General features: G+C 38.9%; 1 protein-coding gene across 1 annotated transcript in view; it reads right to left on the bottom strand.

Moving 5' to 3' along the window:
- MYBBP1A (MYB binding protein 1a) overlaps window positions 1-25,201 on the bottom strand; it is a 203,715-nt gene that overhangs the window by 148,245 nt on the left and 30,269 nt on the right. The window contains exons 6-14 of the mRNA XM_053707495.1: window positions 18,878-19,068; window positions 18,492-18,659; window positions 18,242-18,359; window positions 17,145-17,434; window positions 15,635-15,745; window positions 10,754-10,879; window positions 3,575-3,781; window positions 1,933-2,041; window positions 532-625 (exon numbers count right to left, since the gene is read on the bottom strand). Coding sequence (XP_053563470.1) covers window positions 532-625; window positions 1,933-2,041; window positions 3,575-3,781; window positions 10,754-10,879; window positions 15,635-15,745; window positions 17,145-17,434; window positions 18,242-18,359; window positions 18,492-18,659; window positions 18,878-19,068 — 1,414 coding nt within the window. The remainder of the gene's footprint in view (window positions 1-531; window positions 626-1,932; window positions 2,042-3,574; window positions 3,782-10,753; window positions 10,880-15,634; window positions 15,746-17,144; window positions 17,435-18,241; window positions 18,360-18,491; window positions 18,660-18,877; window positions 19,069-25,201) is intronic.

Raw genomic sequence — 25,201 nt, 5'->3', positions numbered from 1 at the left:
CCTTTATACATCACTACTCTACAGAAAATCCAAGGGGAGGCAGGAACTACAAAAAAACAGGGTAAGAATAAAATGAATTACATATTAATATTAAAAAAAAACAACAAAACAAAAAAAATCTGAGGTTTACTTAGGATTTAGCATGTAATAGTAATTTTTTATATATTTAAAATTTACCATTACTTTAAAGTCTGTGTATAAGCCTGAAATGTTGTGAGCTGACCCATGTTAATCAGAGGGTCAGAAAGAGTGAGAATTTGGGTGAAGGAATACAGAGGGAAGGAGACAGAGATAGATAAAGAAAGAGTTAAGATAAAGAGTGCTGTGGGGGCCTTGAATAGACATATATGTAACGCATTCTTATTTGTGGTTTTGTTTATACAGTCTAAAAGTTTAATTAGTAATTGTGTTTATTAGAAATAAATAGGAAATGGTGATTAATCTGGAGATATTATGAGGAAAAGGGAACTTGGCTGGCTACATTTATACATAAATATATAGTTTTTTTGTTCACAGGAAACCATTACAGACCTTCATCATTGTTTTTCTTTTTTCCTTTCTTGCTCTGAGCTTTCTCCAGACAATTATGAATATCACTCAGAAGATCCACACTTTCCTCAGGAGTCTAGTTAAATGAAAGGTGATTAATGCTGAGATTTCACAGAAAACCTCTTGAACAGAAATAACCAGTAAGCTAAGACAAAAAATGAACTGGCCTTAATATTAATGAACATAATAGATTTCTCACAGAGAAGTATGATCCCGTTTACAAATATAAAGCACATAGGGATCTTTACATGTAGTACTGGAAATGCCCTTATTTACTAGATATTTTCTTTCCTTGCTTTACATCAGTACTTGCAAGATCAACAACTATAAACCACTTTATTTGAAGATAAAATTATTCTAGGTTCCATCCACCCACTCAACAAAGGTCTGATTTGGTGGAGACTGAGCAAACATTCACTTTCAGCTGGAGCTTGCATAGAATGTCTTCTATGAATGCGCTTCTTTTAGAAGTACAAATTGTTTTGGATGAGTGGTGCCCAAACTAACGGAAGTCTGTAATCCTTGTTTTATTTAGAATATAAAGACTATAGATCATGAAAAGCATTTTTCAGACATCACAAGACTAACCCTACTACATCCTACAAAGTCATTGTTTGGACATAGTATCTTATTTATATCTGTGTCTGGCTGGTCTCAGCAAAGGAAAATATACTTTTAAAAAGGTAAATGTAAGGTTACAACTTTGATGCACCTATTACAGACACTAAAGTCTTACACTTATTTCTTCAATATTAAAACAACTAATATAAGGTTGAAAAATGCATCAGCATATTAATACCAGGCAAATTTCTAATTAGAATACGTTATTGAATCTATAATTTATTTAGTGTTTACTGTCCTTTTAAATTGACCATATATTAGAGCTGAATCCTAAGCAAATGAGAACAATTATATCTTTTATTTGCCTGCAGTTTATGTCAAGCTGATTTCCACCTCTTAGCCAATAGCCGTGCTTGCCCTTTGGCATTATGCTGGAAAGCTAGCAGACTATTGGCTAAAAGGTGGAAACACCCCCTCATTGAAAAAAAAGCGTTTGGCCATGGGCGGCCAGAGGTGCTCAGCTCAGCATAAACTCACAGGCAAATAAAGAAACTTTCAGCATCCATGAAGTTTTTTTAATAATTCATGACTTAAAGTCCCCTTTATTTATAGAACTGGTAAATCCTAGCGTTTTAAAAACACTAGGATTTACCATCACTTTAATTAATGGTTGTACAACTAGTTAAACAACATTTAGGGAGGTCTAATGTCAAAAGTAAAAATAGACAGACTTGAGTAACAAACTTGTACATATTAATTAAATTTACCATTTTTTTTATATTATTACTAATACTATATGATTATTCTCTACAAATCATTTACCTTAAAGAGGTGGATTCCAACTAACAGAAGCAACTGCCGATAGGCAGACAGCTCCATACTATGAGATTTTTTTGTTTTCTTTTGAAGATCTTCCACATACTGAAGCATCCTGTGTGAGCACAAATATACCAAAGTAAAAGCAGATGAATTAAACCTTCAAGAGAACATCACATGCAAATAATAACATATTATAATTTTGAAGAGCATTTTATCATAAAGCTAAATTTGTACTCATTTAATTACTGCAAAGGGAATAAACACACAGCTAGACAGTCAAGTGCCAGGCGTTTTCTCTCGCAAAACACATCTGCTGATTGGTGGCTACACGTGTATGCGAATCCTGATTTTATAAGCAACACATGAACCGCAACATAAAGGAAAGTAGATAGAGCATTTAAAAATGTATAGATCAATTAAAAAAAAAGTGTAAGAAACTATTTTGTATATCACTATGAAGCTTTCAAATCAAGGTGGCTAAAAATGTGTAGTATAAATCTGACTGACAGAAGAGGTTGACAGCTGACCTGGTCTATTCCCAATACCTTCATACAGTACTTAGAGGGAAAAATAAATATTTATTTTTCACATGGCGCATGTTATTTTAAGAGACTTTGCTTTCTTTACCAAATATACTTTGTTCTCATAGGATCACATGTTGAAAAGCATAATTAGGTATGCTAATACTTAGAGCTAGCTGGTGATTGGTGGCCACACACGTCTTGTTATTGGCTAACTAGACAGTAACACATTACTTCTCTGTACTCTGACTTTAACTATCTGTTTAACCTTATTTTCTGAGGTATTCACAAGCAACAGTGCGAAAATAAAATGTTAAATGTCCTCACACTTTAAAGCATGTTTTTTTAGACTTGTAATGAGTAAAAGAGGTATTGCACACAGCTTTGTTTGCACAGAGATTATTAAAAAAAAAAAAAAAGAATTCAAACATGGCAGAATCCATTATGTTATAGAAACTAAAGTAATTTATAGAAACTAAATCTTTACTTATATTTTTAATACATAAACCGCTGATATAATTGTAAAAATATATCTACACATTATTCTAGGGCTAATGTTTGCTTTGAATACATCATTAGGTCTAGCTTGTATTTACTGTTTAACATCCCTTTAATGCAAGTACCACATTTTCAGGAACATTTTTTCTAGAGACCACAGGTGTATGAATGTTTATCTTTATTTTTGCAACATCTTAATTAATCTTTTGATGAAAAATGCTAAATGTGTAAGTATGAGACAGAAGTCTACGAAATGCATTACTGCTACATGAAATACACAGGGTTTTTTTTAAATTCCACTGTAAAAAAAATAAACTTCCAGTTCTAGAGTAGACCGTGTATGTGTGTGTGATAAAGACAGAAATGAGAGCAAGAGAGGAAAAAGAAAGGCAAGAGAGTGGAAAAGCAGAGGAGACAGGGGTGAGGTGGGGGACTATAGTATAAGAGTGTTAGGAAGATCACAGTACAGAGAGACCTTTTGAATTTAGGACTTTTAAATGTCAGAAATAGGGGTTTATACTATTTTTATTGTTAAAACTCTTCCATAGAATATTGCTAGAATCATACAATATAGACTGTATGAAAGTAGTAACCATAGCAGTTATGTGAAGGCAAAAAGAGAATACCTATCCCACGCTTCCTTCTCCTCTTCGCTGAATGGTCTGAAAGCTTTAACCACCTTTCCTTTTGACAACAAACTACTGGCAAAGTTGACCATGTGTTGTATCCACAGCGTGCCATCTGCAGTAATTCCCACCACGTGCTTCTCCTTCTGAGCAGCAGAGTCAGCACTGCTCCCCAAAACCGGCATGCAGTTTAGGTTAAGCAACAGGCTGCAGGGAACAGAAAAAAAAAATTGGCTCATATTTACACCATCTACCTTCCTGTTTGCATTGATTAATCACACCCAAAAAACTGCTTCACAGTTGCTAATATTAATATGCTTAGTATGATTAATTGTTGTTGATTTTCAAAATATAACCATATGCAGGAATAAACTTGGGAACACAAGAAACATTTTGCCATCATCCAGTTAGCGAACAGGCAAAAAAAATTTGATGACACTGTAAATACAACTAATCCATTTAGTGATTCAACCTTCAAAAGTATCCTCACTATAAGCATATAATGGGGCATATATATTCTACCAACCATTCTGTAAAAGTAGTTCTTTAAAATGATAGCATGAACATTACTACCCAATAACTACATAACAAAAAAAACAAAAAATAACAGTTTACTTCTATCAAATTAGCTTCGCTATCGGTATCCATTGTTGAAGAGTTAACCAAGGGAGGCTCGTAGCTCACAGGAGCATGTCTGTCTATACTACTATTTGGCAGCAGTATTTGCAACAATGTTTGAAAAAATGCTATACATTGTTACCATTGAATGCTAAAGATGTCTGCCTTCCTAGGTTTTACCCTTCAACAAAAGATGCCTAAAGAATGAAGCAAATTTGGTAACAGAAGTAAATTGAGAAGTTTTTAAACATTGCAAGGACTTTATGAAGTTCAAGGTAAAAAAAAAAAAAAAAAAAAAAGAAGGATCACCAGGTATCATGATCTCAAATTAAAGGGTAGTAGGTGCAAGAGTTATTTGTGGAAGTACAGAAAGTGTGGTTACATCATGAAATAAAACTTAATAAAGGCACTAGGGACATACAGTATATTGTAAATGAATTAGAGATTGGCCAAGATATCCCTAAAGCTATCCTATGAATTACGCTTACACTTCAGATGGAAAACAGAATTTATGTTTACCTGATAAATTACTTTCTCCAATGGTGTGTCCGGTCCACGGCGTCATCCTTACTTGTGGGATATTCTCTTCCCCAACAGGAAATGGCAAAGAGCCCAGCAAAGCTGGTCACATGATCCCTCCTAGGCTCCGCCTTCCCCAGTCATTCGACCGACGTAAAGGAGGAATATTTGCATAGGAGAAATCATATGATACCGTGGTGACTGTAGTTAGAGAAAATAAATCATCAGACCTGATTAAAAAACCAGGGCGGGCCGTGGACCGGACACACCGTTGGAGAAAGTAATTTATCAGGTAAACATAAATTCCGTTTTCTCCAACATAGGTGTGTCCGGTCCACGGCGTCATCCTTACTTGTGGGAACCAATACCAAAGCTTTAGGACACGGATGATGGGAGGGAGCAAATCAGGTCACCTAGATGGAAGGCACCACGGTTTGCAAAACCTTTCTCCCAAAAATAGCCTCAGAAGAAGCAAAAGTATCAAATTTGTAAAATTTGGTAAAAGTGTGCAGTGAAGACCAAGTCGCTGCCTTACATATCTGATCAACAGAAGCCTCGTTCTTGAAGGCCCATGTGGAAGCCACAGCCCTAGTGGAATGAGCTGTGATTCTTTCAGGAGGCTGCCGTCCGGCAGTCTCATAAGCCAATCTGATGATGCTTTTAAGCCAAAAAGAGAGAGAGGTAGCAGTTGCTTTTTGACCTCTCCTTTTACCAGAATAAACAACAAACAAGGAAGATGTTTGTCTGAAATCGTTTGTAGCCTCTAAATAGAATTTTAGAGCACGAACTACATCCAAATTGTGCAACAAACGTTCCTTCTTTGAAACTGGATTCGGACACAAAGAAGGCACAACTATCTCCTGGTTAATATTTTTGTTAGAAACAACTTTCGGAAGAAAAACCAGGTTTAGTACGCAAAACCACCTTATCTGCATGGAACACCAGATAAGGAGGAGAACACTGCAGAGCAGATAACTCTGAAACTCTTCTAGCAGAAGAAATTGCAACCAAAAACAAAACTTTCCAAGATAATAACTTAATATCTACGGAATGTAAGGGTTCAAACGGAACCCCTTGAAGAACTGAAAGAACTAAATTGAGACTCCAAGGAGGAGTCAAAGGTTTGTAAACAGGCTTGATTCTAACCAGAGCCTGAACAAAAGCCTGAACATCTGGCACAGCCGCCAGCTTCTTGTGAAGTAAAACAGATAAAGCAGAAATCTGTTCCTTCAAAGAACTTGCAGATAATCCTTTCTCCAAACCCTCTTGTAGAAAGGATAGAATCTTAGGAATTTTTACCCTGTTCCATGGGAATCCTTTCGATTCGCACCAACAGATATATGTCTTCCATACTTTATGGTAAATTTTTCTAGTTACAGGCTTTCTAGCCTGAATAAGAGTATCAATGACAGAATCTGAGAACCCACGCTTTGATAAAATCAAGCGTTCAATCTCCAAGCAGTCAGTTGGAGTGATGCCAGATTCGGATGTTCGACCGGACCTTGAACAAGAAGGTCCCGTCTCAAAGGTAGCTTCCATGGTGGAGCCGATGACATAGTCACCAGGTCTGCATACCAAGTTCTGCGTGGCCACGCAGGAGCTATCAAGATCACCGAAGCCCTCTCCTGATTGATCCTGGCTACCAGCCTGGGAATGAGAGGAAACGGTGGGAACACATAAGCTAGGTTGAAGGTCCAGGGCGCTACTAGTGCATCTACTAGAGTCGCCTTGGGATCCCTGGATCTGGACCCGTAGCAAGGAACCTTGAAGTTCTGACGAGACGCCATCAGATCCATGTCTGGAATGCCCCATAATTGAGTTATTTGGGCAAAGATTTCCGGATGGAGTTCCCACTCCCCCGGATGAAATGTCTGACGACTCAGAAAATCCGCTTCCCAATTTTCCACTCCTGGGATGTGGATTGCAGACAAGTGGCAGGAGTGAATCTCCGCCCATTCAATTACTTTGGTCACTTCTTCCATCGCCAGGGAACTCCTTGTTCCCCCCTGATGGTTGATATATGCCACAGTCGTCATGTTGTCTGATTGAAACCTTATGAATTTGGCCTTTGCTAGTTGAGGCCAAGCCTTGAGAGCATTGAATATCGCTCTCAGTTCCAGAATGTTTATCGGGAGAAGAGATTCTTCCCGAGACCATAGACCCTGAGCTTTCAGGTGTTTCCAGACCGCGCCCCAGCCCACCAGGCTGGCGTCGGTCGTTACAATGACCCACTCTGGTCTTCTGAAGCTCATCCCTTGGGACAGGTTGTCCAGGGTCAGCCACCAACGGAGTGAATCTCTGGTCCTCTGATCTACTTGGATCGTCGGGGACAAATCTGTATAATCCCCATTCCACTGTCTGAGCATGCACAGTTGTAATGGTCTTAGATGAATTCGCGCAAAAGGAACTATGTCCATTGCCGCAACCATCAAACCTATTACTTCCATGCACTGCGCTATGGAAGGAAGAAGAACAGAATGAAGTACTTGACAAGAGCTTAGAAGTTTTGATTTTCTGGTTTCTGTCAGAAAAATCTTCATTTCTAAGGAGTCTATTATTGTTCCCAAGAAGGGAACTCTTGTTGACGGGAATAGAGAACTTTTTTTCTACGTTCACTTTCCACCCGTGAGATCTGAGAAAGGCTAGGACAATGTCCGTATGAGCCTTTGCTTGTGGCAGAGACGACGCTTGAATCAGAATGTCGTCCAAGTAGGGTACTACTGCAATGCCCCTTGGCCTTAGCACCGCTAGAAGGGACCCTAGTACCTTTGTGAAAATTCTTGGAGCAGTGGCTAGTCCGAATGGAAGTGCCACAAACTGGTAATGCTTGTCCAGAAAGGCGAATCTTAGGAACCGATGATGTTCCTTGTGGATAGGAATATGTAGATACGCATCCTTTAAATCCACTGTGGTCATGAATTGACTTTCCTGGATGGTAGGAAGAATTGTCCGAATAGTTTCCATCTTGAACGATGGAACCTTGAGAAATTTGTTTAGGATTTTGAGATCCAAAATTGGCCTGAATGTTCCCTCTTTTTTGGGAACTATGAACAGATTGGAGTAAAACCCCATCCCTAGTTCTCCTAATGGAACAGGATGAATCACTCCCATTTTTAACAGGTCTTCTACACAATGTAAGAATGCCTGTCTTTTTATTTGGTCTGAAGACAATTGAGACCTGTGGAACCTTCCCCTTGGGGGTAGTTCCTTGAATTCCAGGAGATAACCTTGAGAAACTATTTCTAGCGCCCAAGGATCCTGAACATCTCTTGCCCAAGCCTGAGCGAAGAAAGAGAGTCTGCCCCCCACCAGATCCGGTCCCGGATCGGGGGCCAGCATCTCATGCTGTCTTGGTAGCGGTAGCGGGCTTCTTGGCCTGCTTACCTTTGTTCCAGCCTTGCATCGGTCTCCAGGCTGGCTTGGTTTGAGAAGAATTACCCTCTTGCTTAGAGGATGTAGAATTTGAGGCTGGTCCGTTTCTGCGAAAGGGACGAAAATTCGTTTTATTTTTAGCCTTAAAAAGACCTATCCTGAGGAAGGGCGTGGCCCTTTCCCCCAGTGATGTCTGAAATAATCTCTTTCAAGTCAGGGCCAAACAGCGTTTTTCCCCTTGAAAGGGATGTTAAGCAATCTGTTCTTGGAGGACACATCCGCTGACCAAGACTTCAGCCAAAGCGCTCTGCGCGCCACAATAGCAAAACCTGAATTTTTCGCCGCTAATCTAGCTAATTGCAAAGTGGCGTCTAAGGTAAAAGAGTTAGCCAACTTAAGTGCTTGAACTCTGTCCATAACCTCCTCATAAGAAGATGCTTTATTGAGCGACTTTTCTAGTTCCTCGAACCAGAAACACGCTGCTGTAGTGACAGGAACAATGCATGAAATTGGTTGTAGAAGGTAACCTTGCTGAACAAACATCTTTTTAAGCAAACCCTCTAATTTTTTATCCATAGGATCTTTGAAAGCACAACTATCTTCTATAGGGATAGTGGTGCGTTTGTTTAGAGTAGAAACCGCCCCCTCGACCTTGGGGACTGTCTGCCATAAGTCCTTCCTGGGGTCGACCATAGGAAATAATTTCTTAAATATAGGGGGAGGGACAAAAGGTATGCCGGGCCTTTCCCATTCTTTATTTACAATGTCCGCCACCCGCTTGGGTATAGGAAAAGCTTCGGGGGGCACCGGGACCTCTAGGAACCTGTCCATCTTACATAATTTCTCTGGAATGACCAAATTGTCACAATCATCCAGAGTAGATAACACCTCCTTAAGCAGAGCGCGGAGATGTTCCAATTTAAATTTGAATGTAATAACGTCAGGTTCAGCTTGTTGAGAAATTTTTCCTGAATCTGAAATTTCTCCCTCAGACAAAACCTCCCTAGCCCCTTCAGACTGGTGTAAGGGCATGTCAGAACCATTATCATCAGCGTCCTCATGCTCTTCAGTATCTAAAACAGAGCAGTCGCGCTTTCGCTGATAAGTGGGCATTTTGGCTAAAATGTTTTTAATAGAATTATCCATTACGGCCGTTAATTGTTGCATAGTAAGGAGGATTGGCGCACTAGATGCACTAGGGGCCTCCTGAGTGGGCAAGACTGGTGTAGACATAGAAGGAGATGATGCAGTACCATGCTTACTCCCCTCACTTAAGGAATCATTTTGGGCAACATTATTATCAGTGGCATCATTGTCCCTACTTTGTTTGTCACATTCATCACATATATTTAAATGGAGAGGAACCTTGGCTTCCGAACATACAGAACATCGTCTACCTGATAGTTCAGACATGTTAATAGGCATAAACTTGATAACAAAGCACAAAAAACGTTTTAAAATAAAACCGTTACTGTCTCTTTAAATTTTAAACTGAACACACTTTTTTACTGAATATACGCAAAAGTATGAAGGAATTGTTCAAAATTCACCAAAATTTCACCACAGTGTCATAAAGCCTTAAAAGTATTGCACACCAAATTTGAAAGCTTTAACTCTTAAAATAACGGAACCGGAGCCGTTTTTACATTTAACCCCTATACAGTCCCTGGTATCTGCTTTGCTGAGACCCAACCAAGCCCAGAGGGGAATACGATACCAAATGACGCCTTCAATAAGCTTTTTCAGTGGATCTGAGCTCCTCACACATGCATCTGCATGCCTTGCTTCTCAAAAACAACTGCGCATTAGTGGCGCGAAAATGAGGCTCTGCCTATGACTAGAGAAGGCCCCCAGTGAAAAAGGTGTCCAATACAGTGCCTGCCGTTTTTTTTAACAGAATTCCCAAGATTAAAATAACTCTCCAAAGTTGTAAACCATTAAATATGTTTATAAAGTAATCGTGTTGGCCCAGAAAAATGTCTACCAGTCTTTAAAGCCCTTGTGAAGCCCTTATTCTTATATTGAAAATTCAGAAAATGGCTTACCGGATCCCATAGGGAAAATGACAGCTTCCAGCATTACCAAGTCTTGTTAGAAATGTGTCATACCTCAAGCAGCCAAAGTCTGCTCACTGTTTCCCCCAACTGAAGTTAATTCCTCTCAACAGTCCTGTGTGGAAACAGCCATCGATTTTAGTAACGGTTGCTAAAATCATTTTCCTCTTACAAACAGAAATCTTCATCTCTTTTCTGTTTCAGAGTAAATAGTACATACCAGCACTATTTTAAAATAACAAACTCTTGATTGAAGAATAAAAACTACATTTAAACACCAAAAAACTCTGAGCCATCTCCGTGGAGATGTTGCCTGTGCAACGGCAAAGAGAATGACTGGGGAAGGCGGAGCCTAGGAGGGATCATGTGACCAGCTTTGCTGGGCTCTTTGCCATTTCCTGTTGGGGAAGAGAATATCCCACAAGTAAGGATGACGCCGTGGACCGGACACACCTATGTTGGAGAAATTAAGACAAACCTAATGGGTCATCTTTTGTTTACATTTCTATATTTTAGGTAAGATCTGAGCATATACAAAGAATGTGCCAAATTGATTTTATAAAATTTTGCTGCTGGTGGTGAAAAATAAACGCGTAACAGATCACCAAACTCCTACCTAAAGAAGGCGTCAGCTATCATTGCTCTTGTTTTGTCATCAAGAGGCACAGAGAAAGAGCACTCCGTTTCTGGAATGTCAGAGGCTGGTTTCTTAGTCTCAAAGAAAGCATGGAAGAACATAAACCTGAAAAAAAATAAAAATAATAATAATAATCTCATGGAGATCATGAGAAAACAGCATATAATATTAAAGACAGAACAAAATATTTAAATAAAATGCATAGCCCTTCAATGAAATTTTAAGATGAATGCATCATTCTGCAGCCTCTAGAAAAAAAAAAAAAACACTAAAAGGGGGGGGGGGGGGGGTTATTGGTTTCATCATAATAATCCACTCTTATTTTATGTGCACCAATATATATATATTATACACTTATTTAAACGGACAAAACGGGGATACCCTACATGGTGTAAAATGCTAAATTATTTTTTCTTTTCAGTTTTCTTTATAATTATTTCTACACAACTTGTATAGATAAAGAAAAATACCTCAAGCAAACACAGGCCAAATTTGCCATGCTTGGACTGCAAGTATAATAGAGGTCACTCAATCAAAAACCGCTACACAAAAGTATATTTTACTATTGGTGTCACATAGGTTCTGACATGGAGAGAAGAGGAGGGGTCAAGACAAGCCATGTATTTCACTTTATGGAGGCCCCCCCACTGATAGGCAAGCGATTACTGAGATACTGTTGCCAAGACCTGTGCTATTAGAGTCCTATAAATGGCTGCCATATGGCAGCTGTCCTTAAATGTCCACCAATTTCACATAATTTCACATAATAGATCAGTGTTTCCCAAACCGGTCCTCAGGATCCTTTCCACCAATTTCATATAACTTCACATAATAGATTAGTGTTTCCCAAACCCGGTCCTCAGGACCCTTACTCAGGCCAGATATTCATTATATCTTAACTAGAGCACAGGTGAAACAATCAGCTCACCCATTAGCTGATTATTTAACCTGTGCTCTAGATAAGATATAATGAATATCTGGCCTGAGGACTGGGTTCGGGAAACACTAATAGACACTACTATAAAGAATAATATGCACATATTGTTTAAAATTTACACTGAACTATTCTAAAGATAATGTGAGCTATCTAGACACATTGGTGTGCAAAGGGGAAATTTAGTCACATACTTATACTGTAAACCTACTGATCGTAACACGTTGTTGCATTTTGATAGTTACCATCCTGACAGAGTATTTAACTCTATCCCAAAAGTCAATTCTTTAGAACAGCAAGAAATGTACAAGATAAACAGCTACAAGATAAAAGACTAAAACAAATGGCCTAAAAATTTACAGACAGAGGCTATCCGCTATCTGTCATTAATAATTGTGAACAAGCAGTAAAGAATGAAATAGCAGTAACTCTGAGAATAAAACAGCATAAAGATAAAAAACAACTCATCTTTTCATCAGAATACAACCAATATAGTGATAATATTTCTAAAATAATCAGGAAACATTGGTACCTGTTAAGTAAATCTAATCCCCATGTTGTTGAATTTGGTCAACCGCCCATTAATTCATATAAAAGAGTGAAAAATATCAGAGACTTAGTAGTAAAGGCTGATGTGGGTAGTAATAAAAAGGAAACAAATTATCTCACTACTGCTAATAAAGGGTCATATCCTTGTTTACACTGTGCGCAGTGTCATTCAATGATAAAAGGGAAATACGTTGCACAAATTAACGATAGTAAAAAAAAGAGAGATAAAGGGCTTTTATACTTGTGATACAGGATATGTAGTCTACATCTTGAAATGCCTGTGTGGGCGGGGCTATGTGGGTGAGACAATTAACCCTATAATTGAAAGGATAAGTGCCCACAAATCATCTATAAGATGTAAAGATATGACATTGCCAGTTTCATCTCTCTTTCTATCAGCAGGACATACTATAAGCCAACTGAGATTTCAGTTGATTGACCACATTCCCAAACAAAGGACAGGCGGTAACAGAAAGTTACTGCTCAAAAAGAGGGAAGTATGGTGGATACAACACCTCAAAACTTTATATCCGAATGGGTTAAACAAGGATTATGATCTCCATTTGTTTTTATGAATTTTTATATAAAAGTGTATTTGTATATTAATGGAACCGTAAGGTTATACACCATCTTGTATGACATTGATACAATGTATAATATGAAGAGTTACTATGATAAATACAAAGTTATACTAAGAGTTTTGTGAAAGAGATATTGCTACAAAAAACCTGACCGGTAGGGGGTATTGACATTGTTTTTTTCTATGGAAACTAAGAAAGCTAATTAAGATAATTTGCATACAGGTGGTATATAAGGGAGGTGTCTAACCTTAATCTATAGCATGACTAAGGGTCTACGTGACTCGAAACGTTGCTGTTTTTGTCCTGATGTTGCTTAAATAAAAGAAGATTTTTTTAAGTATTGTGCTGACGCTATCGTTTGTTCTGTGGATTTGTATATAGGAGGTTGGCAGGCCTCCTCAGCGTGCGTGCACAAGTGTTGAAAAGCTGTGAAGCTTAATTATAGACTCTCACACCCAGAGAGGGATATTTAAAAAGTGCTAGACTTATCGAGTTTGATATATAGAGAGATAGAGAGATAGAGAGATAGAGAGATAGAGAGATGATAGAGAGATGATAGAGAGAGAGATATAGAGAGAGATAGAGAGATGATAGAGAGATGATAGAGAGATAGAGATGATAGAGAGATGATAGAGAGAGAGATATAGAGAGAGATAGAGAGATAGAGAGATGATAGAGAGATGATAGAGATGATAGAGAGATGATAGAGATGATAGAGAGATAGAGAGATGATAGAGATGATAGAGAGATAGAGAGATGATAGAGAGATAGAGAGATGATAGAGAGATAGAGAGATAGAGAGAGAGATAGAGAGATAGAGAGATAGAGAGAGAGAGATGGAGAGATAGAGAGAGAGATAGAGAGATAGAGAGAGAGATAGAGAGATGATAGAGATGATAGAGAGATGATAGAGAGATGATAGAGAGATAGAGAGATGATAGAGAGATAGAGAGATAGAGAGATGATAGAGAGATAGAGAGATAGAGAGATGATAGAGAGATAGAGAGATGATAGAGAGATAGAGAGATAGAGAGATGATAGAGAGATAGAGAGATAGAGAGATGATAGAGAGATAGAGAGATGATAGAGAGATAGAGAGATGATAGAGAGATAGAGAGATGATAGAGATGATAGAGAGATGATAGAGAGATGATAGAGAGATGATAGAGAGATAGAGAGATAGAGAGATAGAGAGAGATATAGAGAGATGATAGAGATGATAGAGAGATAGAGATGATAGAGAGATGGAGAGAGAGATAGAGAGATGATAGAGAGATAGAGAGATGATAGAGAGATAGAGAGATGGAGAGAGAGATAGAGAGATGATAGAGAGATAGAGAGATGATAGAGATGATAGAGAGATGATAGAGAGATGATAGAGAGATGATAGAGAGATGATAGAGAGATAGAGAGATAGATATAGAGAGAGATAGATAGAGATAGAGATAGAGATAGAGATAGAGATAGATATATATCCAGGCTGTATAAAGTTGAAAATAAAATCGTCTTTTATTCAATTCCACTTGGGATAAAAACAAATACATGGGGGTCTAGCACAAACAATGTGACCAAAAACTCAGCTAACATGTTTCGGTAAAGACCGTAATCATAGCTAAAGTGAGTCTAGTGTGCTGGCAATTTAAAAGCCTAAAACAACTCTCATTGGACAGAATAAAACCAATAGAAAAGTCACAATGTTGAATCAATTTGTGATACAGCTGTAAAACTCTATACCCCGTCTTAAATTCATGTCATATGTTTCATACAACAATATAGGTGTTAAACAAGTGTCATAAAACAGTCAAATGCAATACATGAATTATCACAACAATAGTAATAGAAAAAGCCCTAATAGTATTACCAGATAACTTAAAAAATACATGTCATATTATATATATATATATATATATATATATATATATATATATATATATATATATATATATATATATATATATATATATATATATATATATATATATATATATATATATATATATTTTTTTTTTTTTTTTTTAAATACACCTCCATAGACTGGTTGCGTAAGTTCTGTGTAAAAAAATACACTTCAGCTGTTGCTCAGCTGCAGATTAAAAAAAATAAAAAATGAAGAAATGAACAGCAGCCAATCAGCATCAACAGTGCTAAGGTCATGAACTCTTTTACTGTGATCTCATGATATTTGACTTAACTCTCATGAGATTTCATAGTAAACATCCTTTAAACTGAATAGGGAAATAAGATGAGAGTGCACAAGGCTCAACCCCTTAGCTGTCCCGGGACAGACATACTGATTTGCTGCTTAGAAGTCCTTTACAATGGGATGTGGCTACTGAGGAACTTTTGAGGTAAAATATCTTTCTTTTTTACATAGAGATGTTCAGGTGATATTTTCTAGTCAGCTTTTTACAGCTATGCTGCATCACTTTCAAATGTTTCAATATTTGGGTATTATGGCCCTTTAAGGTTGTATCAGGTAGCCATGTCCATCAACTGGTAGTCACCTGTGCATAAGTCTCATCAGATGAAAAATGGGCCCAACCTTTACAAAAGGGGGAGTCAAACAACTTATTTGTGTGCTAATCATCATGGCTCTTTTAGCTGCCAAGTAAACATGGATTACAATTTCTATAGGAAATAATGTGTTAGCCTGCCATAGAGGGGATGTATGTGATGTACACACTCTGTAAAGCATAGAAGTTACTTTGGAATGACTTTCACTTCAGAAACTGAGCAAATTATACAGGCTTAATTCATTGTGAGGAAGACATTAGTAGTTCCTCATTTCTACCTTACCGGGCAATATCCATCACCTGAGCCTCATCACGTTTCACTTGTGAGTTTTCAATAATGCTAGTAAGACGAGGGATAAGCCATTTTCGTAAACGAAACACAACATACTCAGTCCTAAAATAATATACAAAAACAGGAAAATGCATTAGAAACCTCCAGTACAGTTATTCACATCAGTGTGCTGAATGCAAAATCCATTTTGTAACATGAATTTTTTTTTTCATCCCTTTAAAGGGATATAACTGTCAAAACTGAAACATGCACAGGTGCACTTAAATTTTTAATAGAGGCTATTTTGCAGATATAATTCAAATATCTTTATTAATAAGCCATAAAAAAAATACTCATATACAACAAATTGTTATGGGACAGACTGATGAGCAATTTATTAGCAGAAATGTTTCTAGTATTATAATTTATTTGTGTAGTGTCGCAAAATTCTGTAAAAGTTAAAGGGACAGTATACACTCATTTTCATATAACTGCATGTAATAGACACAACTATAAAGAATAAGATGCACAGATAGTGATATAAAAATCCAGTATAGAAGCTCTCAGTTTGGCTCTGTTGAAAAGGTAGCTGGAAAGCCCACTGCAAGTGGCAAATAAGACACTCCCCCCTCTTTTACATATGAAAAGACCCTTTACACAAACAGCAGCAAGCTGGAGAAGGTAGCTGACGGTATTCACATAAAATCAGAGCAGTTATTTAAAAATAAGCAAAATTATACATTTATTTAAAAAAAAAAAAAAAACTGTATGGGCTATATAAATAGATCTACAAAACATTTATGCAAAGAAAAAATGAGTGTATAATGTCTCTTTAAGCTTCAGCAGCATATGCAGCTTATGCCCTGTGCACATGTATTAAAACACTGCACCTGCTCAGATAATTTTCGGGTGACTTATCATGTAAACTGAGTCATTGCTTATGTGATACTCCTTACTGCTAAATCTTTTTATCAGGAGAAGTGTGTGAATGTTGGTGCGCATGGCATGGGAAGCATATGTGCGTATGCAACTGAAACAGTAATAGCTTTTACTAATGCAGTTTGATAATCCAAGTATTTTGCAAAAATGCTTCAATTCAAAGTATAAATGCACTCATACACAATACAGTTCTAACTAGTATGTCCCTTTAAAGTTAAGCTAACAATGTATAAACTTGTCTACTTTAGTAAGATGATAAATGCAACCTTTGGAGGATTTTCCCTGTGCAATTTCATCAGAAGTAAGAACTAATGTTCAAATCTTAGTCAAAGAATATTTATCCCAGAAAATCCCCTGCATTGCTTTAGCCACTTTGTTTCTCCACTCAACTTTAAGTACAATGTGGACTACCAGACATAGGCCTATTGAGTAATACTGGTTGCTTGTCACTGATTCTCATACGTAAAGGACTTTCACTACAATATATTTAATAAAAAAAAACACAAACAAACAACAACAACAAGAAATCTCAATTCTGAAACAGTCTCAGAATATTGCGTTTTTCTTTCAAGAAGAGACTCACGATTTCTCCTCCCCCTGGTGTTCTTTCTGTCTCCTGGTACTAAAATCCAGACATGACTCCAAATCAGGTGTGATAAACATGCCTTTCAACCAGTCAATGTATTTCTGCAGCGTATCAGGCTTTAAATGTCTTATCACCTTCCAGGCGCTGGGTATTACTGGGTAGCCTTGATTAGTAAGTGATGTGAAACCAATTAACACTGCCAGTTGCTTCTCAGAATCATCACATTGCTCCATAAAAGAGTCAACATAGGTCTCCATCTCTGGGGCAAACTTAAAGCGATCTGCAGGCTGATAAAAGTAAATACAAATTCAGCAAATATGAAAGACAAATACATTCTTTACTCAAATTATTTTCATGTTTATTTTTGTTTCTCACCCCTTTAGGGATTTAAGACAATAACTGTTTGACCCCTTAAAGGGACATAAAACCCAAAATTTGTCTTTCATGATTAAGATAGAGCACTTTTTTTAAAAAAAAAAAAAAGAGTTTCCAGTTTATTTTCATTATGAAATTGTTTTCATGGTATTTTTTTGCTGAATAGCTTATCTAGGTAGCTATTGTGCAAGATCCTAGAGGACTATTAGGGCAGCAGTTTGTAAAAATGCTGCACTATCTAGTGTTCTTCCATTGTTAAAAGCATTCTTACAAAACTACTACCATATAATGCTCCAGACACGAGCACGCTCCTGAGTCTACCTAAATGCTTTTCAAAAAAGGATACTAAGAGAATAAAGTAAATTTGATAATAGAAGTAAATTGGAAAGTTTAAATATTACACTATCTGGATCATGAAGGAACATTTTTGCGTTTAATGTGTCTAACTTGCACCATATACACTTCTGTTGGATTTTTTTTATTTTCTTAAAACCAAAAGTTAGGACATAAAATCCACCAAAAGAGGTTATATTTGATCACTAAAGAAAATATGTATTTGATTTGTACATAAAAAAAAATAAAAAAAAATGAAAGTGGATTGTCTGAAATGAAATACATACATACACACACACTATTGTCTTGCTTACAAAATCATTTTTAATATTTTTTTTTCTAAATGTTTTAATAATAAAAATAATATATATTAAATATTTGTTTACCTGAGCAGAAACCACATGGAGGCCATATTGCAGCATAACTTCCCCCCGAATGATAGTCTGCAACTGATCCAGATCCAACAAAGGTAAAGCAGCACCCAGCAATCTGTAGCACATAAAACTAAAAAAGAAATACAAGTAAGTTACATGGAACAAAACACTCACACTTTAATGTTTATTTAATCTAGAGACAGTGACATACAAATTTAAAAAAGTGAATTGCTAATCTGATATTAAAAAGGAGTGTACATACTTGCATGGACCCGACTGGTCCCTCAGGAGCCCATTGTCCACAACATCACTCCAAAACAAAAGAAAAGCATCCTCCTTCAGTGAAATGCGCATCACATCCAGAGCCACCCCTGGTAAGAGACGCTCCTTCTTCACAGACTTGGCAGCAATTTTTAAGAGTTCCACCAATCTAACAATGAATAAAAGATGTTCCTGATTGCCCTTATTAAACTAAAAAGTGTGAAAAGCTCTGCCAACTAGAAGCAATACATTACAGTTCATACAACTGCAAAATATTATGTGAACCATTTGCAGTTAACATATCACAGACATATCAATTACACTCTAAGAAAACTCTAAACATTTTCTGAAACAAAACAAACACCTATTTAAACTTTACTAACTCACTTGGGTATGTTTTCATAGCAAATAACAGTGGTTGAGCCCAGTAACTTCTTTAATTTTTTTGGTTTTAGGACTCCAGGAAACTTCTGCATGCCAACCAGAAGGAGATGTAGCTGCTCCGGGGTACTAAAAGCATCAGTCAGATCAGCCTGAAGGGCCCCAAACAACACTTCTTCAAAAGTAGACTCTGGAATCTAATGCAGAGAAGATGAAATACAATCAATCAGCTTTCATATCTACCATAAACATATATAAAGCAATGGAAACATTACTGGAATTTTGTTAATTTAGCAAAACTTAGTTGATTTTACATAGCAATATTAATAATCATAATTGTGATTTCCACCATGACACTGACCTAACTAAATATTTATTTATTTATCTATTTATATATTTTTTTTTTGGGGGGGGGGGGGGGGGGGAGCAAGAACACAAAACCCATGGTTATTTTTTTGGAGCATTACATAAACCTATGTGGCATCAGAACATTAGTGAATTTAAAGGGTAATTGTAGTTGAAAAAACAGAATTTATGTTTACCTGATAAATTTCTTTCTCCAACGGTGTGTCCGGTCCACGGCGTCATCCTTACTTGTGGGATATTCTCTTCCCCAACAGGAAATGGCAAAGAGCCCAGCAAAGCTGGTCACATGATCCCTCCTAGGCTCCGCCTACCCCAGTCATTCGACCGACGTTAAGGAGGAATATTTGCATAGGAGAAACCATATGGTACCGTGGTGACTGTAGTTAAAGAAAATAAATTATCAGACCTGATTAAAAAACCAGGGCGGGCCGTGGACCGGACACACCGTTGGAGAAAGAAATTTATCAGGTAAACATAAATTCTGTTTTCTCCAACATCGGTGTGTCCGGTCCACGGCGTCATCCTTACTTGTGGGAACCAATACCAAAGCTTTAGGACACGGATGAAGGGAGGGAGCAAATCAGGTCACCTAAATGGAAGGCACCACGGCTTGCAAAACCTTTCTCCCAAAAATAGCCTCAGAAGAAGCAAAAGTATCAAACTTGTAAAATTTGGTAAAAGTGTGCAGTGAAGACCAAGTCGCTGCCCTACATATCTGATCAACAGAAGCCTCGTTCTTGAAGGCCCATGTGGAAGCCACAGCCCTAGTGGAATGAGCTGTGATTCTTTCAGGAGGCTGCCGTCCGGCAGTCTCGTAAGCCAATCTGATGATGCTTTTAATCCAAAAAGAGAGAGAGGTAGAAGTTGCTTTTTGACCTCTCCTTTTACCTGAATAAACAACAAACAAGGAAGATGTTTGTCTAAAATCCTTTGTAGCATCTAAATAGAATTTTAGAGCGCGAACAACATCCAAATTGTGCAACAAACGTTCCTTCTTTGAAACTGGTTTCGGACACAGAGAAGGTACGATAATCTCCTGGTTAATGTTTTTGTTAGAAACAACTTTTGGAAGAAAACCAGGTTTAGTACGTAAAACCACCTTATCTGCATGGAACACCAGATAAGGAGGAGAACACTGCAGAGCAGATAATTCTGAGACTCTTCTAGCAGAAGAAATTGCAACTAAAAACAAAACTTTCCAAGATAATAACTTAATATCAACGGAATGTAAGGGTTCAAACGGAACCCCCTGAAGAACTGAAAGAACTAAATTGAGACTCCAAGGAGGAGTCAAAGGTTTGTAAACAGGCTTGATTCTAACCAGAGCCTGAACAAAGGCTTGAACATCTGGCACAGCTGCCAGCTTTTTGTGAAGTAACACCGACAAGGCAGAAATCTGTCCCTTCAGGGAACTTGCAGATAATCCTTTTTCCAATCCTTCTTGAAGGAAGGATAGAATCCTAGGAATCTTAACCTTGTCCCAAGGGAATCCTTTAGATTCACACCAACAGATATATTTTTTCCAAATTTTGTGGTAAATCTTTCTAGTTACAGGCTTTCTAGCCTGAACAAGAGTATCGATAACAGAATCTGAGAATCCTCGCTTCGATAAAATCAAGCGTTCAATCTCCAAGCAGTCAGCTGGAGTGAAACCAGATTCGGATGTTCGAACGGACCCTGAACAAGAAGGTCTCGTCTCAAAGGTAGCTTCCAAGGTGGAGCCGATGACATATTCACCAGATCTGCATACCAAGTCCTGCGTGGCCACGCAGGAGCTATCAAGATCACCGACGCCCTCTCCTGATTGATCCTGGCTACCAGCCTGGGGATGAGAGGAAATGGCGGGAACACATAAGCTAGTTTGAAGGTCCAAGGTGCTACTAGTGCATCCACTAGAGCCGCCTTGGGATCCCTGGATCTGGCCCCGTAGCAAGGAACTTTGAAGTTCTGACGAGAGGCCATCAGATCCATGTCTGGAATGCCCCACAGGTGAGTGACTTGGGCAAAGATTTCCGGATGGAGTTCCCACTCCCCCGGATGCAATGTCTGACGACTCAGAAAATCCGCTTCCCAATTTTCCACTCCTGGGATGTGGATAGCAGACAGGTGGCAGGAGTGAGACTCCGCCCATAGAATGATTTTGGTCACTTCTTCCATCGCTAGGGAACTCCTTGTTCCCCCCTGATGGTTGATGTACGCAACAGTTGTCATGTTGTCTGATTGAAACCGTATGAACTTGGTCCTCGCTAGCTGAGGCCAGGCCTTGAGAGCATTGAATATCGCTCTCAGTTCCAGAATATTTATCGGTAGAAGAGATTCTTCCCGAGACCAAAGACCCTGAGCTTTCAGGGATCCCCAGACCGCGCCCCAGCCCATCAGACTGGCGTCGGTCGTGACAATGACCCACTCTGGTCTGCGGAATGTCATCCCTTGTGACAGGTTGTCCAGGGACAGCCACCAACGGAGTGAGTCTCTGGTCCTCTGATTTACTTGTATCTTCGGAGACAAGTCTGTATAGTCCCCATTCCACTGACTGAGCATGCACAGTTGTAATGGTCTTAGATGAATGCGCGCAAAAGGAACTATGTCCATTGCCGCTACCATCAACCCGATCACTTCCATGCACTGAGCTATGGAAGGAAGAGGAACGGAATGAAGTATCCGACAAGAGTCTAGAAGTTTTGTTTTTCTGACCTCTGTCAGAAAAATCCTCATTTCTAAGGAGTCTATAATTGTTCCCAAGAAGGGAACCCTTGTTGACGGGGATAGAGAACTCTTTTCCACGTTCACTTTCCATCCGTGAGATCTGAGAAAGGCCAGGACGATGTCCGTGTGAGCCTTTGCTTGAGGAAAGGACGACGCTTGAATCAGAATGTCGTCCAAGTAAGGTACTACCGCAACGCCCCTTGGTCGTAGCACAGCTAGAAGGGACCCTAGTACCTTTGTGAAAATCCTTGGAGCAGTGGCTAATCCGAAAGGAAGCGCCACGAACTGGTAATGTTTGTCCAGGAATGCGAACCTTAGGAACCGATGATGTTCCTTGTGGATAGGAATATGTAGATACGCATCCTTTAAATCCACCGTGGTCATGAATTGACCTTCCTGGATGGAAGGAAGAATAGTTCGAATGGTTTCCATCTTGAACGATGGAACCTTGAGAAACTTGTTTAAGATCTTGAGATCTAAGATTGGTCTGAACGTTCCCTCTTTTTTGGGAACTATGAACAGATTGGAGTAGAACCCCATCCCTTGTTCTCTTAATGGAACTGGATGAATCACTCCCATTTTTAACAGGTCTTCTACACAATGTAAGAACGCCTGTCTTTTTATGTGGACTGAAGACAACTGAGACCTGTGGAACCTCCCCCTTGGGGGAAGTCCCTTGAATTCCAGAAGATAACCTTGGGAGACTATTTCTAGCGCCCAAGGATCCAGAACATCTCTTGCCCAAGCCTGAGCGAAGAGAGAGAGTCTGCCCCCCACCAGATCCGGTCCCGGATCGGGGGCCAACATTTCATGCTGTCTTGGTAGCAGTGGCAGGTTTCTTGGCCTGCTTTCCCTTGTTCCAGCCTTGCATTGGTCTCCAAGCTGGCTTGGCTTGAGAAGTATTACCCTCTTGCTTAGAGGACGTAGCACTTTGGGCTGGTCCGTTTTTACGAAAGGGACGAAAATTAGGTCTATTTTTTGCCTTGAAAGGCCGATCCTGAGGAAGGGCGTGGCCCTTACCCCCAGTGATATCAGAGATAATCTCTTTCAAGTCAGGGCCAAACAGCGTTTTCCCCTTGAAAGGAATGTTAAGTAGCTTGTTCTTGGAAGACGCATCAGCCGACCAAGATTTCAACCAAAGCGCTCTGCGCGCCACAATAGCAAACCCAGAATTCTTAGCCGCTAACCTAGCCAATTGCAAAGTGGCGTCTAGGGTGAAAGAATTAGCCAATTTGAGAGCATTAATTCTGTCCATAATCTCCTCATAAGGAGGAGAATCACTATCGAGCGTCTTTATCAGCTCATCGAACCAGAAACATGCGGCTGTAGCGACAGGGACAATGCATGAAATTGGTTGTAGAAGGTAACCCTGCTGAACAAACATCTTTTTAAGCAAACCTTCTAATTTTTTATCCATAGGATCTTTGAAAGCACAACTATCCTCTATGGGTATAGTGGTGCGTTTGTTTAAAGTGGAAACCGCTCCCTCGACCTTGGGGACTGTCTGCCATAAGTCCTTTCTGGGGTCGACCATAGGAAACAATTTTTTAAATATGGGGGGAGGGACGAAAGGAATACCGGGCCTTTCCCATTCTTTATTAACAATGTCCGCCACCCGCTTGGGTATAGGAAAAGCTTCTGGGAGCCCCGGCACCTCTAGGAACTTGTCCATTTTACATAGTTTCTCTGGGATGACCAACTTTTCACAATCATCCAGAGTGGATAATACCTCCTTAAGCAGAATGCGGAGATGTTCCAACTTAAATTTAAATGCAATCACATCAGGTTCAGCCTGTTGAGAAATGTTCCCTGAATCAGTAATTTCTCCCTCAGACAAAACCTCCCTGGCCCCATCAGACTGGGTTAGGGGCCCTTCAGAGATATTAATATCAGCGTCGTCATGCTCTTCAGTATCTAAAACAGAGCAGCCACGCTTACGCTGACAAGGGTTCATTTTGGCTAAAATGTTTTTGACAGAATTATCCATTACAGCCGTTAATTGTTGCATAGTAAGGAGTATTGGCGCGCTAGATGTACTAGGGGCCTCCTGAGTGGGCAAGACTCGTGTAGACGAAGGAGGGAATGATGCAGTACCATGCTTACTCCCCTCACTTGAGGAATCATCTTGGGCATCATTGTCATTATCACATAAATCACATTTATTTAAATGAATAGGAATTCTGGCTTCCCCACATTCAGAACACAGTCTATCTGGTAGTTCAGACATGTTAAACAGGCATAAACTTGATAACAAAGTACAAAAACGTTTTAAAATAAAACCGTTACTGTCACTTTAAATTTTAAACTGAACACACTTTATTACTGCAATTGCGAAAAAACATGAAGGAATTGTTCAAAATTCACCAAATTTTCACCACAGTGTCTTAAAGCCTTAAAAGTATTGCACACCAAATTTGGAAGCTTTAACCCTTAAAATAACGGAACCGGAGCCGTTTTAAACTTTAACCCCTTTACAGTCCCTGGTATCTGCTTTGCTGAGACCCAACCAAGCCCAAAGGGGAATACGATACCAAATGACGCCTTCAGAAAGTCTTTTCTAAGTATCAGAGCTCCTCTCACATGCGACTGCATGCCATGCCTCTCAAAAACAAGTGCGCCACACCGGCGCGAAAATGAGGCTCTGCTTAAGCTTTGGGAAAGCCCCTAAGGAATAAGGTGTCTAATACAGTGCCTGCCGATATTATTATATCAAAAATACCCAGATAAAATGATTCCTCAAGGCTAAATATGTGTTAATAATGAATCGATTTAGCCCAGAAACAGTCTACAGTCTTAATAAGCCCTTGTGAAGCCCTTATTTATGATCGTAATAAACATGGCTTACCGGATCCCATAGGGAAAATGACAGCTTCCAGCATTACATCGTCTTGTTAGAATGTGTCATACCTCAAGCAGCAAGAGACTGCACACTGTTCCCCCAACTGAAGTTAATTGCTCTCAACAGTCCTGTGTGGAACAGCCATGGATTTTAGTTACGGTTGCTAAAATCATTTTCCTCATACAAACAGAAATCTTCATCTCTTTTCTGTTTCTGAGTAAATAGTACATACCAGCACTATTTCAAAATAACAAACTCTTGATTGAATAATAAAAACTACAGTTAAACACTAAAAAACTCTAAGCCATCTCCGTGGAGATGTTGCCTGTACAACGGCAAAGAGAATGACTGGGGTAGGCGGAGCCTAGGAGGGATCATGTGACCAGCTTTGCTGGGCTCTTTGCCATTTCCTGTTGGGG

The sequence above is a fragment of the Bombina bombina genome, chromosome 3, assembly GCF_027579735.1.
Source record: "Bombina bombina isolate aBomBom1 chromosome 3, aBomBom1.pri, whole genome shotgun sequence".
NCBI lineage: Eukaryota > Metazoa > Chordata > Amphibia > Anura > Bombinatoridae > Bombina > Bombina bombina.
The sequence above is the reverse complement of the archived record's forward strand: the minus strand, read 5'-3'. Positions and strand labels throughout refer to the sequence as shown.